Here is a 16,453-nt window from a genome sequence, read left to right as displayed (position 1 = left end):
TACAAAGCATCGGTGACCATACCTCGTCAGGGTGCAGATACAAAGCACCGGTGACCATACCTCAACAGGGTCCAGCCACAAAACATAGGAGCCGATTACAAAGCAGAAAGCAGGCACAAAAAATACATGACTTTAACTGAAGTGGATGGAGATGCAGGGAGTGCCTCGATAGCACAGGAAACTAAACACCATGGGGTTTAGTGTGACCCAGACCTCTTAGTCACAGAGTGCTTGTCTTGAGCCGGTGCTTGCCGGTGGGACCCACCAGCACTCATGTTTGAGGGCCAACACTTATTTTTCTGAATTAGACATTTACAGAGAGCAAGAGAGGGAAAAACACACAAAGCAAAAAGACAGAGGAACAGAAAGACAGAAAAAAGTCTTAAAGTGAGAAAGCAGGAACTTGCAAACGTGAGATAAAAGGGCAGGGGGTGTCTGGTAGTAAATTAAGGAGGCATGAGGTGGATTCAAGACTACCCTGCCTTGGTACTGGTTGCACTGGCATTTACTTGCAGCAGCCGTGGACTTCTGCGCAGATCTTTGGGCACCGGCACTCATTGTTTATAAAATATGCCCCGTTGTCATACATCAGATCACATCATCACGAAAAGGAGCAGCAGCCAACCAATTACGCTTGGAAGAGTCCATCAACTCCCCCAGGTGAAGGAACCAATCGAGAGCCCATCATGATAGCTGCATCACAGAAAGATATTCCCCCGCTGCAGAGATGACTAAAGACAGAGTACAATGAAAGAGGATCATGACGCCCCAACTCCTGCACTTTCTCAATAAACCCATTGGACGAATGGCCCAGAACGCTTCATAAGCGCCCACACCACTGGATCCCGAGCTGGAGTCCCAGGGCAGCAGTGGAAGCTTGACGACCCAATCCAGATCTAAGACAATGCCTACAGCTCTATCAGTGTCCTTGGTCCGCAAGCCCTCGCGTTCTTCTTGGTATCCTGGAAAGGATCTTTAGGGAAGGTCTGAAGACCCAATCCAGATCTAAGACAATGCCTACAGCTCTTTCAGTGCCCTTGGTCCGCAAGCCCTCGCGTTCTTCTTGGTATCCTGGAAAGGATCTTTAGGGAAGGTCTGAAGACCCAATCCAGATCTAAGACAATGCCTACAGCTCTATCAGTGTCCTTGGTCTGCAAGCCCTCGCGTTCTTCTTGGTGTCCTGGAAAGGATCTTTAGGGAAGGTCTGAAGACCCAATCCAGATCTAAGACAATGCCTACAGCTCTATCAGTGTCCTTGGTCCGCAAGCCCTCGCGTTCTTCTTGGTGTCCTGGAAGGGATCTTTAGGGAAGGTCTGAAGACCCAATCCAGATCTAAGACAATGCCTACAGCTCTATCAGTGTCCTTGGTCCGCAAGCCCTCGAGTTCTTCTTGGTATCCTGGAAGGGATCTTTAGGGAAGGTCTGAAGACCCACCTGTTTTAGGCTTTGGTCGCTTGACTAGGAGGCTGGCCTGTTTCTAGGGTGGCCCTTGCTGCTGGCTCGGGGACACTCCCTTGGGAGTAGCCGTGGACTCTATAAATGCCATTGTTTGTATTGTATCCTCAAGAGAGATCTCCATTCGCCTCACTTCGGGGCAGCACGGAAAACTCCCAAATTGCACAATGGAAGTAAGTCCATTGAAACATTTCTAGCAACCATTGCCTAAAACTTGAAATGACAGACGTGCCAGTCACCCACCTGCCTAACTATCTCCGATCCCAAGCGTGTATGACTGACCCCATAATCTGAGACACTCCAGTGCTATGAAGCAGACATAAAGCCTCATGCCGGCGCTTTATTGAATTCATCAATAAAACATACTTTTATACCTGCGATGGTATTACATCAGACATAAACCCATGAATAATGATAAAGTGTCACTCTCTACCTACAGCCACCGCAGAGGATGAGATGGGAGCTCGCTGTAGGGTCAGCCTTGGCGTGTCCGCCCTCTACTTACATTGCACATACAGTTGTGCCAAGACTTGGCGACCTGGGGCAGCTTCTCCTTCTTCTTCCAGCTTGGCGAGGCGCCTTCCCGGACCGCTTCCTGAGGGAACAAAGTCACCTGATGGTCAGTCTGCCAGCGGTCAGATAGAGACTCTCCAATGCATATTCAGTCAGAGTATGCTGCCTCGCACATCAGGCTGCAAACACTGCTACCTTAGAGTACAAAGAAACGGATCTCAAAAATAACAAAACAATGGTGTACAATGGGAGAGCTTGTCTTTAATTCACTTTGTCAAAGCTAAAAGGTTTCAGTTTAATGTTGTATTCTCTACAGAGCTCTGCAAATTCAGCTCTCAGTGGCTCCTTTTTTTCTGGCCTGAAAGACACTGTGAGGTGAAGGTTGAGGGATCTCCCTGCAGAGAAGGCAGTCACAATACTTGCGGTTTGTGGGCAGTGAGAGCGAGGCTCTAAACTGAGGTAAAGAACATAAAAAGACTGAGCAAGACTTACGCCATGGGGACAAGAGCAAGGTGGGGAGTGTGGCTCATCGTGGCAGCAGGAGGAGTTAAAGGGAGAAGCACCTTTATGGTGTTTCTGCTACTCCTACCTCTTACTCTCCACATTTTCAACTGGCTGGAGATACATCGATCCTTCTACTGATCTGGTGAAGTCTGTCCCGGCTGCACACAAGACGCCCATGTGTGATCCTGGTAAATCCAGGCGTGCCCGCTCTAGTTTAACAAGCGTCAAGCGTTCAAGATCAGCGAAGGGAAGAAGGGAGGATTCATCCTAAGTGCCGAAAAACAGGAAAACCAGAGCACAAGAAGCAACAGAAGGTCACACCCCAGAAAAGAAACCTGTTTTGCCAGAATGGGGCTGTGAGGATCCCCTGCAAATGGAGGATTTCTTGACCTCCCGGAGAGTCCTGTTAAACGGGGGGTGTCGGAGAAAGCCACAGAGAAACGTTCCTGACCAGTCTAGATGGACACTGTTAATAATAATGAGGTAACTCTGAATTTCCAAGAACCTGGTTAAAAATACCAGTACAGGCTTAATCTGGTAATCTTGATAAAATATTGCTAAGGTTTTATGGAGTCCTCACACAATGATCAATCATTACACAACAAGAGATGGTAGACTAAAATGAACAATTGCCAGTATTTTACCAATTTAGGGCCCAATTCTAATGTTGGCAGTGTGAACATTCCGTCACACCGGCAACAGAGTACATCCAGGCAACACGAAGGTCCGCCCTATTTAAATGAGGGCAGACCGTCAATTTTGGCGATGAAGTTGACTACTCCATCACTGCCATAGCCAAACCTCTCCGATGACCCGTCGGAGTAAGGGCCGTCAAAGAAATGGCTGCATGTCCGCCCGCCCAATAAGGGTATTTTTACTGCCGTACGCCACCAGGCAAATCCTGGCAGTGAGGGCCAGTAAAAACCAAATAATGCTCCCCCGCCATGGGAGATGACTTCCATGGTGAGGAGAGCGTTGCTTTTTTATCTTCAAAAAGAAAATCCTGTTTTGGGACTTCCTTTTTGAAAATATGTAAAGAATACTGTATGTTGCAGGCTTGCGTCAAGCTAAGGCAGCCCTGCACGAAACAGCGAGACGTGCTGACAGGCATCGCCATGACAGCAGTTCCTACCAATGCTTTATAAATGACCGCCTGCTTGAATTATTCCATGTCCATGGTGGAAAGGCAGGCCGTCGTCAATATCTAAATTGGACCCTTAGGCTAGATGGACATCATTCCTAACAAAACCTTCCTCCACGCCTAGACAAGAAGCGAGCTGAGGACAGCGGTGTCACCAGCATTTTCAGTCGACAAACTCTTCACTCACCAAAGACTGACTGGAAAACCGACTCATTCCGTTGACCTTTGTGAGAAACAAGCTCGAGACTGGTCAGGACGTCCACCTGGATGTGGTTTTTCCCTCCCAAAGGAAGGCCAAAGGGACAAATAGGTTTTGACACACCCAGCCCCAAAGCCAGGCAGCTCGCTAGCGCAGAGCCAGACATGCCACACAGTGCTCGCTGAAAAGGAACATGATTGACGTGCTGTCTGTCAGGATTCGCTCAACTTTACTCAGAAGAAGGGGAGAAAGCACTTCAGTCACAGGGAAATGTTTTCACCTCAAGAGCAGCATCGTTTCTTGGGTGGGTCACAGCCCAGGAGCCTTCAGATCCGATATATGTATGTATGTATCCATGGCATGAACCTTAGCAAAGGTTAATAAGGGATGTCAGGGAAGAGACAAGATTGTGTACATCAACTGGAGAGCAGCTTGAACTGAATACTGACACTACATGCCAGATACATATTTACAATTGCATTGCATTTCACATTCTGTACATTTACAATTTTAATCACATGGAAATTAAGTGAGAGAATGTGGTGTAACGGCCAGAGCTGCCGACTTTGGAGCTGGGGATGTAGATTTGATTCTCAGCGTCGGCTCAACATCCTGTGATTCTAGGTAAATCTCTACGTGCCTAGGAACAGCGCCTAGAGAGCCTCATGGGTGATTAGCCGCGCTTTACACATCCGAGTATTTATTTTATTAAGTGATTTGCCCACAATATTCAGTCAAGTTCCGAGCTGGGGATAGAACCCAGGCCCTTGGGTTACAATTTCAGCAGCTCAGTCATTAAACTGGCCACTGAAAGGACATACAGGGATCCACACTTCTGGTCTGGAGATTGCACACTCAAGTCAGCAGGAAGCACCGAAACAACACAGAGGTGCTCATGGGCGTATCCATTCCGAAGCACTCAAGTCAGCAGCAAGCACCGAAACAACACCAAGGTGCTCATGGGCTTATCCATTCTGAAGCACTCAAATCAGCAGCAAGCACTGAAAGGACACCGGGGTGCTCACAGGCGTATCCATTCCGCAGCACTCAAGTCAGCAGCAAGCACCGAAAGGACACTGGGGTGCTCATGGGCGTATCCATTCCGAAGCACTCAAGTCAGCAGCAAGCACCAAAAGGACACCAGGGTGCTCATGGGCGTATCCATTCGAAGCACTCAAGTCAGCAGCAAGCACCGAAAGAACACCGAGGTGCTCAGGGGCTTATCCATTCCGAAGCACTCAAGTCAGCAGCAAGCAACGAAAGGACACTGGGGTGCTCAGGGGCTTAGCCATTCCGAGGCACTCAAGTCAACAGCAAGTAATGAAAGGACACTGGGGTGCTCACGCGCTTATCCATTCCGAAGCACTCAAGTCAGCAGCAAGCAACGAAAGGACACCGGGGTGCTCAGGTGCTTATCCATTCCGAAGCACTCAAGTCAGCAGCAAGCACCGAAAGGACACTGGGGTGCTCATGGGCGTATCCATTCCGAGGCACTCAAGTCAGCAGCAAGCACTGAAAGGACACCGGGGTGCTCACAGGCGTATCCATTCCAAAGCACTCAAGTCAGCAGCAAGCACCGAAAGGACACCGAGGTGCTCAGGGGCTTATCCATTCCGAAGCACTCAAGTCAGCAGCAAGCACCGACAGAACACTGAGGTGCTCAGGGGCTTTTCCATTCCGAAGCACTCAAGTCAGCTGCAAGCACCGAAAGGACACCGAGGTGCTCACGGGCTTATCCATTCGGAAGCAGTCAAGTCAGCAGCAAGCAACGAAAGAACATCGAGGTGCTCACGGGCTTATCCATTCGGAAGCACTCAAGTCAGCAGCAAGCACCGAAAGAACACCGAGATGCTCACGGGCTTATCCAATCCGAAGCACTCAAGTCAGCGGCAAGCACCGAAAGGACACCGAGGTGCTCACGGGCGTATCCATTCCGAAGCACTCAAGTCAGCGGCAAGCACCGGAAAGACACCGAGGTGCTCACGGGCGTACCCACTCTGAAGCACTCAAGTCAGCAGCAAGCACCGAAAGAACACCGAGGTGCTCACGGGCTTATCCATTCGGAAGCACTCAAGTCAGCAGCAAGCAACGAAACAACACAGAGGTGCTTATGGGCATATCCATTCCGAAGCACTCAAGTCAACAGCAAGCACCGAAACAACACCGAGGTCCTCATGGGCTTATCCATTCTGAAGCACTCGAGTCAGCAGCAAGCACCGAAAGAACACCGAGGTGCTCAGGGGCTTATCCATTCCGAAGCACTCAAGTCAGCAGCAAGCACCGAAAGGACACTGGGGTGCTCAGGGGCTTATCCATTCCAAGGCACTCAAGTCAGCAGCAAGTAATGAAAGGACACTGGGGTGCTCACGCGCTTATCCATTCCAAAGCACTCAAGTCAGCAGCAAGCACCGAAAGGACACCGAGGTGCTCAGGGGCTTATCCATTCCGAAGCACTCAAGTCAGCAGCAAGCACCGACAGAACACTGAGGTGCTCAGGGGCTTTTCCATTCCGAAGCACTCAAGTCAGCTGCAAGCACCGAAAGGACACCGAGGTGCTCACGGGCTTATCCATTCGGAAGCAGTCAAGTCAGCAGCAAGCAACGAAAGAACATTGAGGTGCTCACAGGCTTATCCATTCGGAAGCACTCAAGTCAGCAGCAAGCACCGAAAGAACACCGAGGTGCTCACGGGCTTATCCATTCCGAAGCACTCAAGTCAGCGGCAAGCACCGGAAAGACACCGAGGTGCTCACGGGCGTATCCACTCTGAAGCACTCAAGTCAGCGGCAAGCACCGAAAGGACACCGAGGTGCTCACGGGCGTATCCATTCCGAAGCACTCAAGTCAGCGGCAAGCACCGGAAAGACACCGAGGTGCCCACGGGCGTATCCACTCTGAAGCACTCAAGTCAGCAGCAAGCACCGAAAGAACACCGAGGTGCTCACGGGCTTATCCATTCGGAAGCACTCAAGTCAGCAGCAAGCAACGAAACAACACAGAGGTGCTTATGGGCGTATCCATTCCGAAGCACTCAAGTCAGCAGCAAGCACCGAAACAACACCGAGGTGCTCATGGGCTTATCCATTCTGAAGCACTCAAATCAGCAGCAAGCACCGAAAGGACACCGGGGTGCTCACAGGCGTATCCATTCCGCAGCACTCATGTCAGCAGCAAGCACCGAAAGGACACCGGGGTGCTCACAGGCGTATCCATTCCGCAGCACCCAAGTCAGCAGCAAGCACCGAAAGGACACCGGAGTGCTCACGGGCGTATCCATTCCGCAGCACTCAAGTCAGCAGCAAGCACCGAAAGAACACAGAGGTGCTCACGGGCTTATCCATTTGAAAGCACTCAAGTCAACAGCAAGCAACGAAAGGACACTGGGGTGCTCACAGGCTTATCCATTCCGAAGCACTAAAGTCAGCAGCAAGCACCGAGAGGACACCGGGGTGCTCACAGGCGTATCCATTCTGAAGCACTCAAGTCAGCAGCAAGCAACAAAAGGACACAGAGGTGCTCAGGGGCTTAATCATTCCGAAGCACTCAAGTCAGCAGCAAGCACCGAAAGAACACTGAGGTGCTCACAGGCGTATCCATTCCGAAGCACTCAAGTCAGCAGCAAGCACCGAAAGCACACCGAGGTGCTCGGGGCGTATGCACTTCGAAGGACTCAAGTCAGCAGCAAGCACCGAAAGAACACAGAGGTGCTCACGGGTGTATCCATTCCGAAGCACTCAAGTCAGCGGCAAGCACTTAAAGGACACCGAGGTGCTCACAGGCGTATCTATTCCGAAGCACTCAAGTCAGCAGCAAGCACCGAAAAAACACAGAAGCACTCAAGGTCGTCCAGTACTGGAAGCGAGAGTCATGTTAGCATTGAAGAGTCTGTCACCAGGTCAATTTCCCAATAAAAATGAGTAATTAGTGGTAAAAAGATCCAATAGGAACCAATTTGCGCTTGCAAACCTCATGAGCGGGGAATACATTGTGCTCAATATCAGGGACTGACCAATAATGATGAATTAATGCACAGGTGCATTGATGGTCAGGTGTATTGATGAACAAGTGAAATAATGCACAGGTGAATTGATGCACAGGTGTACTGATAAACAGGTGGATTGTTGGAAAGGTGAATAGATGCACAGGTGTATTGATGCACAATTGAATTAATGCACAGGTGAATTGATGCACAAGTGAAATAATGCACAGGTGAATTAATGCACAGGTGTACTGATAAACAGGTGGATTGTTGCACATGTGAATTGATGCACAGGTGGATTGATGCACAGGTGTAATGATCCACACGTGAAATAAAGCACAGGTGAATTGATGCCCAGGTGTACTGATAAACAGGTGGATTGTTGCACATGTGAATTGATGCACAGGTGGATTGATGCACAGGTGTAATGATAAACAGGTGGATTGTTGCACATGTGAATTGATGCACAGATGTACTGATAAACAGGTGGATTGATTCACACGTGAAATAATGCACAGGTGAATTGATGCACAGGTGTACTGATAAACAGGTGGATTGTCGCACATGTGAATTGATGCACAGGTGGATTGATGCACAGGTGTAATGATGCACACATGAAATAATGCACAGGTGACTTGATGCGCAGGTGCACTGATAAACAGGTGGATTGATTCACACGTGAAATAATGCACAGGTGAATTGATGCACAGGTGTACTGATAAACAGGTGGATTGTCGCACATGTGAATTGATGCACAGGTGGGTTTGATGCACAGGTGTAATGATGCACACGTGAAATAATGCACAGGTGAATTGATGCGCAGGTGCATTGATAAACAGGTGGATTGATTCACACGTGAAATAATGCACAGGTGAATTGATGCACAGGTGTACTGATAAACAGGTGGATTGTCGCACATGTGAATTGATGCACAGGTGGATTGATGCACAGGTGTAATGATGCACACGTGAAATAATGCACAGGTGAATTGATGCGCAGGTGCACTGATAAACAGGTGGATTGATTCACACGTGAAATAATACACAGGTGAATTGATGCACAGGTGTACTGATAAACAGGTGGATTGCCGCACATGTGAATTGATGCACAGGTGGATTGATGCACAGGTGTAATGCTGCACACGTGAAATAATGCACAGGTGAATTGATGCGCAGGTGCACTGATAAACAGGTGGATTGATTCACACGTGAAATAATGCACAGGTGAATTGATGCACAGGTGTACTGATAAACAGGTGGATTGTCGCACATGTGAATTGATGCACAGGTGGATTGATGCACAGGTGTAATGATGCACACGTGAAATAATGCACAGGTGAATTGATGCGCAGGTGTACTGATAAACAGGTGGATTGATTCACACGTGAAATAATGCACAGGTGAATTGATGCACAGGTGTACTGATAAACAGGTGGATTGTTGCACCGGATATACCATATGGAAGTTGCTGAGGGATGCACGTGTGCTGCTTGCAAGGGCACCACACCTTTCAGAGAACATTCTGTTTTACTGCTGGTAAACGACAGGACAAAGCTCCCACAGGAGAGGAACTAAATAACCACAGAACGGCAGCGGGGCGAGTCATACAGAGACGCCAGGCCATGTGAAAACAGAGAAGTAGGAATCACGAGCAGACCCAACTGCACCACTGGCCTACGGTGTTAGGGGTGGACGGGCGTTGTACTAGTGATGACGCGGTATCATGAAATCACCATTAAACTCTGCATGATGTGCCAACCAGATAACACTTTGGAGCTAATGTACCTTTGCAGCTGGTTTTAACACTCCGAGCTTTTACTTCAAATCACTAAAAGAGCAGGTTCCCCGGAGAGAATGGGTGCCCACAACTTCTGCGTGTTCTCTGGTTCAATGCTGAAGCCCCTCCATCCTAGGCTGCAGAAGAGATGTGTGCTAACACACCAGTGGTGCTCCACACACTCACGGTGCCCCCGTCTGTGTGATGTGCACCTCTTTTTTGCCTGAGAAATGCAGCCTTAGCCACCAGGATTTTATCCAAGAACAATCATGGGACCAGGCGAGCGGCTCTCGGCGCTCTTGCATAAAGTTCTGCCTACGACCTATAAAACCAATACATTAAATGCCATATTGGAGTGGAGTCAACAGAACCGACTTTAGCTGCTTCCTGGTAAGAGGAGATTACAAAAGGTGGGCCTGAGTATATTTCTGGATGCAAGGCTGTTTCCGTCCTTGCGGGTGATCATGGGAGCGTGTTCCTAAGCTTGGGGATAGGACTGTAAATTGTATCACTCATTTCAGTCATATTCTTTCACTCCCCAAACATCACTTTACTGCGCATTCACTACTAGTATGCCACTCCCCGACCATCACATTACTGTGCATTGACTACTAGTGTAACACTACCCGACTGTCACTTTACTGCGCAATCCCTACTAGTGTGCCACTCCCCGACCGTCACTTTACTGTGCATTAACTAGTAGTGTGAAACTCCCCGACCCTTGCTTTACTGCGCATTCACTATAATGTACCACAGCTCGACCCTCACTTTACTGCGCATGCACTATAATGTACCACCGCATGACCCTCACTTTACTGCAGATTCACTACTAGTGTGCCACAGCTCGACCATCAATTTACTGCGCATTCACTACTAATGTGCCACTCCTCCACCACCGTCACTTTACTGCGCATTCACTACTAGTATGCCACTCCCGACCGTCACTTTAGTGTGCATTCACTACTAGTGTGCCACTCCCCGTCCGTCACTTTACTGTGCTTTCACTACTAGTGTGCCACTCCTTGACCGTCACTTTACTGCGCATTCACTACTAGTGTGCCACTCCCCGACCGTCACTTTACTGTGCATTCACTACTAGTGTGCCACTCCCCGACTGTCACTTTACTGCGCATTCACTACTAGTGTGCCACTCCCCGACCACCACTTTACCGCGCATTCACAACTAGTATGCCACTCCCCGACCGTCACATTACTGTGCATTGACTACTAGTGTAACACTACCCGACTGTCATTTTACTGCGCATTCACTACTAGTGTGCCACTCCTCGGCCATCACTTTACTGTGCATTCACTACTAGTGTGTCACTCCCCGACCGTCACTTTACTGTGCATTCACTACTAGTGTGCCACTCCCCGACCGTCACTTTACTGTGCATTCACTACAAGTGTGCCACTCCTTGACCGTCACTTTACTGCGCATTCACTACTAGTGTGCCACTCCCCGACCGTCACTTTACTGTGCATTCACTACTAGTGTGCCACTCCCCGACTGTCACTTTACTGCGCATTCACTACTAGTGTGCCACTCCCCGACCGCCACTTTACTGCGCATTCACTACTAGTATGCCACTCCCCGACCGTCACTTTACTGTGCATTGACTACTAGTGTAACACTACTTGACTGTCACTTTACTGCGCATTCACTACTAGTGTGCCACTCCTTGACCGTCACTTTACTGCGCATTCACTACTAGTGTGACACTCTTCGACCATCACTTTACTGCGCATTCACTACTAGTATGCCACTCCCCGACCATCACTTTACTGTGCATTCACAACTAGTGTGCCACTCCCCGACCGTCACTTTACTGTGCATTCACTACTAGTGTGCCACTCCTCGACGGTTATTTTACTGTGCTCTCACTACTAGTGTGCCACTCCCCACCCTTGCTTTACTGCGCATTCACTACTAGTGTGCCACTCCTCGACCATCACTTTAATGCGCATTAATTAGTAGTGTGCCACTCCCTGACCATCACTTTACTAAGCATTAACTACTAGTGTGCCACAGCTCGACCATCACTTTACTGCGCATTCACTACTAGTGTGCCACTCCCCGACCGTCACTTTACTGTGAATTCACTACTAGTGCGCCACACCTCAACCATCACTTTAATGCGCATTCACTACGTGTGTCACTCCCCGACCGTCACTTTTCTGTGCCTTCACTAGTAGTGTGTCATTTATCAATGGTTATTTTACTGTGCTTTCACTACTAGTGTGCCACTCAACGACCCTTGCTTTACTGCGGATTCACTACTAGTGTGCCACTCCTCGACCGTCATTTTACAGCGCATTCAATACTAGTGTGCCGCTCATCGACCGTGACTTTACTGCGCATTCACTACTAATGTGCCACTCCCGGACCAACACTTTATTGCGCATGTGCTACTAGTGTGCCACTCCCAGAATGTCCCTTTACTGCGCATTCACTACTACTGTGCCACTCCCCGACCGTCACTCTACTGTGCATTCACTACTAGTGTGCCACTCCACGACCGTCACTTTACTGTGAATTCACTACTAGTGTGCCACTGCACGACTATCACTTTACAGTGAATTCACTACTAGTGTGCCACTCCCCGACCATCGCTTAATTGTGCATTCACTACTAGCGTGCTACTCCCGGACTGTCACTTTACTGCCCATTCACTACTAGTGTGCCACTCCTTGACCGTCACTTTACTGTGCATTCACTACTAGTGTGACACTCCCCGACTGTCACTTTACTGCGCATTCACTACTAGTGTTCCACTCCTTGACCGTCACTTTACTGCGCATTCACTACTAGTGTGACACTCCTCGACTGTCACTTTACTGTGCATTAACTAGTTGTGTGAAACTCCCCGACCCTTGCTTTACTGCGCATTCACTATAATGTACCACAGCTCGACCCTCACTTTACTGCGCATGCACTATAATGTACCACCGCATGACCCTCACTTTACTGCAGATTCACTACTAGTGTGCCACAGCTCGACCATCAATTTACTGCGCATTCACTACTAATGTGCCACTCCTCCACCACCGTCACTTTACTGCGCATTCACTACTAGTATGCCACTCCCGACCGTCACTTTAGTGTGCATTCACTACTAGTGTGCCACTCCCCGTCCGTCACTTTACTGTGCTTTCACTACTAGTGTGCCACTCCTTGACCGTCACTTTACTGCGCATTCACTACTAGTGTGCCACTCCCCGACCGTCACTTTACTGTGCATTCACTACTAGTGTGCCACTCCCCGACTGTCACTTTACTGCGCATTCACTACTAGTGTGCCACTCCCCGACCGCCACTTTACCGCGCATTCACTACTAGTATGCCACTCCCCGACCGTCACATTACTGTGCATTGACTACTAGTGTAACACTACCCGACTGTCATTTTACTGCGCATTCACTACTAGTGTGCCACTCCTCGGCCATCACTTTACTGTGCATTCACTACTAGTGTGTCACTCCCCGACCGTCACTTTACTGTGCATTCACTACTAGTGAGCCACTCCCCGACCGTCACTTTACTGTGCATTCACTACTAGTGTGCCACTCCTTGACCGTCACTTTACTGCGCATTCACTACTAGTGTGCCACTCCCCGACCGTCACTTTACTGTGCATTCACTACTAGTGTGCCACTCCCCGACTGTCACTTTACTGCGCATTCACTACTAGTGTGCCACTCCCCGACCGCCACTTTACTGCGCATTCACTACTAGTATGCCACTCCCCGACCGTCACTTTACTGTGCATTGACTACTAGTGTAACACTACTTGACTGTCACTTTACTGCGCATTCACTACTAGTGTGCCACTCCTTGACCGTCACTTTACTGCGCATTCACTACTAGTGTGACACTCTTCGACCATCACTTTACTGCGCATTCACTACTAGTATGCCACTCCCCGACCATCACTTTACTGTGCATTCACTACTAGTGTGCCACTCCCCGACCGTCACTTTACTGTGCATTCACTACTAGTGTGCCACTCCTCGATGGTTATTTTACTGCGCTCTCACTACTAGTGTGCCACTCCCCACCCTTGCTTTACTGCGCATTCACTACTAGTGTGCCACTCCTCGACCATCACTTTAATGCGCATTAATTAGTAGTGTGCCACTCCCTGACCATCACTTTACTGTGCATTAACTACTAGTGTGCCACAGCTCGACCATCACTTTACTGCGCATTCACTACTAGTGTGCCACTCCCCGACCGTCACTTTACTGTGAATTCACTACTAGTGCGCCACACCTCAACCATCACTTTAATGCGCATTCACTACGTGTGCCACTCCCCGACCGTCACTTTTCTGTGCATTCACTAGTAGTGTGTCATTCATCAATGGTTATTTTACTGTGCTTTCACTACTAGTGTGCCACTCAACGACCCTTGCTTTACTGCGGATTCACTACTAGTGTGCCACTCCTCGACCGTCATTTTACTGCGCATTCAATACTAGTGTGCCGCTCATCGACCGTGACTTTACTGCGCATTCACTACTAATGTGCCACTCCCGGACCAACACTTTATTGCGCATGTGCTACTAGTGTGCCACTCCCAGACCGTCCCTTTACTGCGCATTCACTACTACTGTGCCACTCCCCGACCGTCACTCTACTGTGCATTCACTACTAGTGTGCCGCTCCACGACCGTCACTTTACTGTGAATTCACTACTAGTGTGCCACTGCACGACTATCACTTTACAGTGAATTCACTACTAGTGTGCCACTCCCCGACCATCGCTTAATTGTGCATTCACTACTAGCGTGCTACTCCCGGACTGTCACTTTACTGCCCATTCACTACTAGTGTGCCACTCCTTGACCGTCACTTTACTGTGCATTCACTACTAGTGTGACACTCCCCGACTGTCACTTTACTGCGCATTCACTACTAGTGTTCCACTCCTTGACCGTCACTTTACTCCGCATTCACTACTAGTGTGACACTCCTCGACTGTCACTTTACTGTGCATTAACTAGTTGTGTGAAACTCCCCGACCCTTGCTTTACTGCGCATTCACTATAATGTACCACAGCTCGACCCTCACTTTACTGCGCATGCACTATAATGTACCACCGCATGACCCTCACTTTACTGCAGATTCACTACTAGTGTGCCACAGCTCGACCATCAATTTACTGCGCATTCACTACTATTGTGCCACTCCGCGACCGTCACTTTACTGCACATTCACTACTAGTGTGCCACTCCTCGACTGTCACTTTACTCCGCATTCACTACTAGTGTGCCACTCCCTAACCCTTGCTTTACAACCCATTCACGACTAGTGTGCCACTCTACCACTGTTACTTTACTCCGCTTTCACTACTAGTGTGCCACTCCCTGACCGTCACATTACTGCGCATTCACTACTAGAATGCCACTCCCCGACCGTCACTTTACTGTGCATTCACTACTAGTGTGCCACACCACGACCATCACTTTACTGCGCATTCACTATAGTGTGCCACAGCTTGACCATCCCTTTACTGCGCATTCACTACTAGTGTGCCACTCGCTGACCATCACTTTACTGCGCATTCATTACTAGTGAGCCACTGCTCGACCGCCACTTTACCGCGCATTCACCACTAGTATGCCACTCCCCGACCGTCACTTTACTCCGCATTCACTACTAGTGTGGCACTCCCTGACCGTCACTTTACTGGGCATTCACTTCTAGTGTGACACTCCTCAACCGTCACTTTACTCCGCATTCACTACTAGTGTGGCACTGCCCGGCCCTTCCTTTACTGCGCATTCAATACTAGTGTGCCACTCCTCGACCGTCACTTTACTGTACATTCACTACTAGTGTGCCGCTCCTCGAACGTCACTTTACTGAGCATTAACTACTAGTGTGGCACTTCCCGACCCTCGCTTTACTGCACATTCACTACTAGTGTGCCACTCCTCGACCCTGGCTTTACTATGGATTCACTACTAGTATGGCACTCCCTGATCGTCACTTTACTATGCATTCACTACTAGTGTAACACTCCCCGACTGTAACTTTACTGTGCACTGATTACTAGTGTAACACTCCTTGACCGTCACTTTACTGCGCATTCACTACGAGTGTGAAACTCCTTGACCGTCACTTTACTGCGCATTCACTACTAGTGTGCCACTCTCCGACCGTCACTTTACTGTGCATTCACTACTAGTGTGACACTCCTTGACCGTCACTTTACTGCGCATTCACTACTAGTGTGACACTCCTTGACCGTCACTTTACTGTGCATTCATTACAAGTGTGCCACTCCCTGACCGTCACTTTACTGTGCATTCATTACAAGTGTGCCACTCCCCGACCGTCACTTTACTGTGCATTCATTACAAGTGTGCCACTCCCCGACTGAGGCTTTACTGCACATTTACTAGTAGTGTGCCACTCCCGACCATCGCTTAACTGTGCATTCACTTCTAGTGTGACACTCCTCGACCCTCGCTTTACTGCGCATTCACTAGTAGTGTGACACTCCCCGACCATCGCTTAACTGTGCATTCACTACTAGTGTGCCGCAACTCTTCGTCACTTTACTGTGCATTCACTACTAGTGTGCCACTCCTTCACTGTCACTTTACTGCGCATTTACTACTAGTGTGCCACTCCTCCACCGTCACTTTACTGCGCATTCACTACAAGTGTGCCACTCCTCCACCATCACTTTACTGCGCATTCACTACTAGTGTGCCACTCCTCCACCGTCACTTTACTGCGCATTCACTAGTAGTGTGACACTCCCCGACCATCGCTTAACTGTGCAGTCACTACTAGTGTGCCGCAACTTGTCGTCACTTTACTGTGCATTCACTACTAGTGTGCCACTCCTCCACCGTCACTTTACTCCGCATTC

General features: G+C 49.2%; 1 protein-coding gene across 2 annotated transcripts in view; it reads right to left on the bottom strand.

Moving 5' to 3' along the window:
* ACTL6B (actin like 6B) overlaps nt 1-16,453 on the bottom strand; it is a 254,821-nt gene that overhangs the window by 92,683 nt on the left and 145,685 nt on the right. The window contains exon 8 of one of the 2 annotated variants that reach the window (XM_085640126.1): nt 1,961-2,050. The exons of the other annotated variant lie outside the window; for it this stretch is intronic. Coding sequence (XP_085496252.1) covers nt 1,961-2,050 — 90 coding nt within the window. The remainder of the gene's footprint in view (nt 1-1,960; nt 2,051-16,453) is intronic. 2 annotated transcript variants of the gene reach the window in all.

Source organism: Triturus cristatus, chromosome 12 (assembly GCF_964204655.1).
Source record: "Triturus cristatus chromosome 12, aTriCri1.1, whole genome shotgun sequence".
Taxonomy (NCBI): domain Eukaryota; kingdom Metazoa; phylum Chordata; class Amphibia; order Caudata; family Salamandridae; genus Triturus; species Triturus cristatus.
This window is presented reverse-complemented; position numbering and strand designations above follow the sequence as displayed.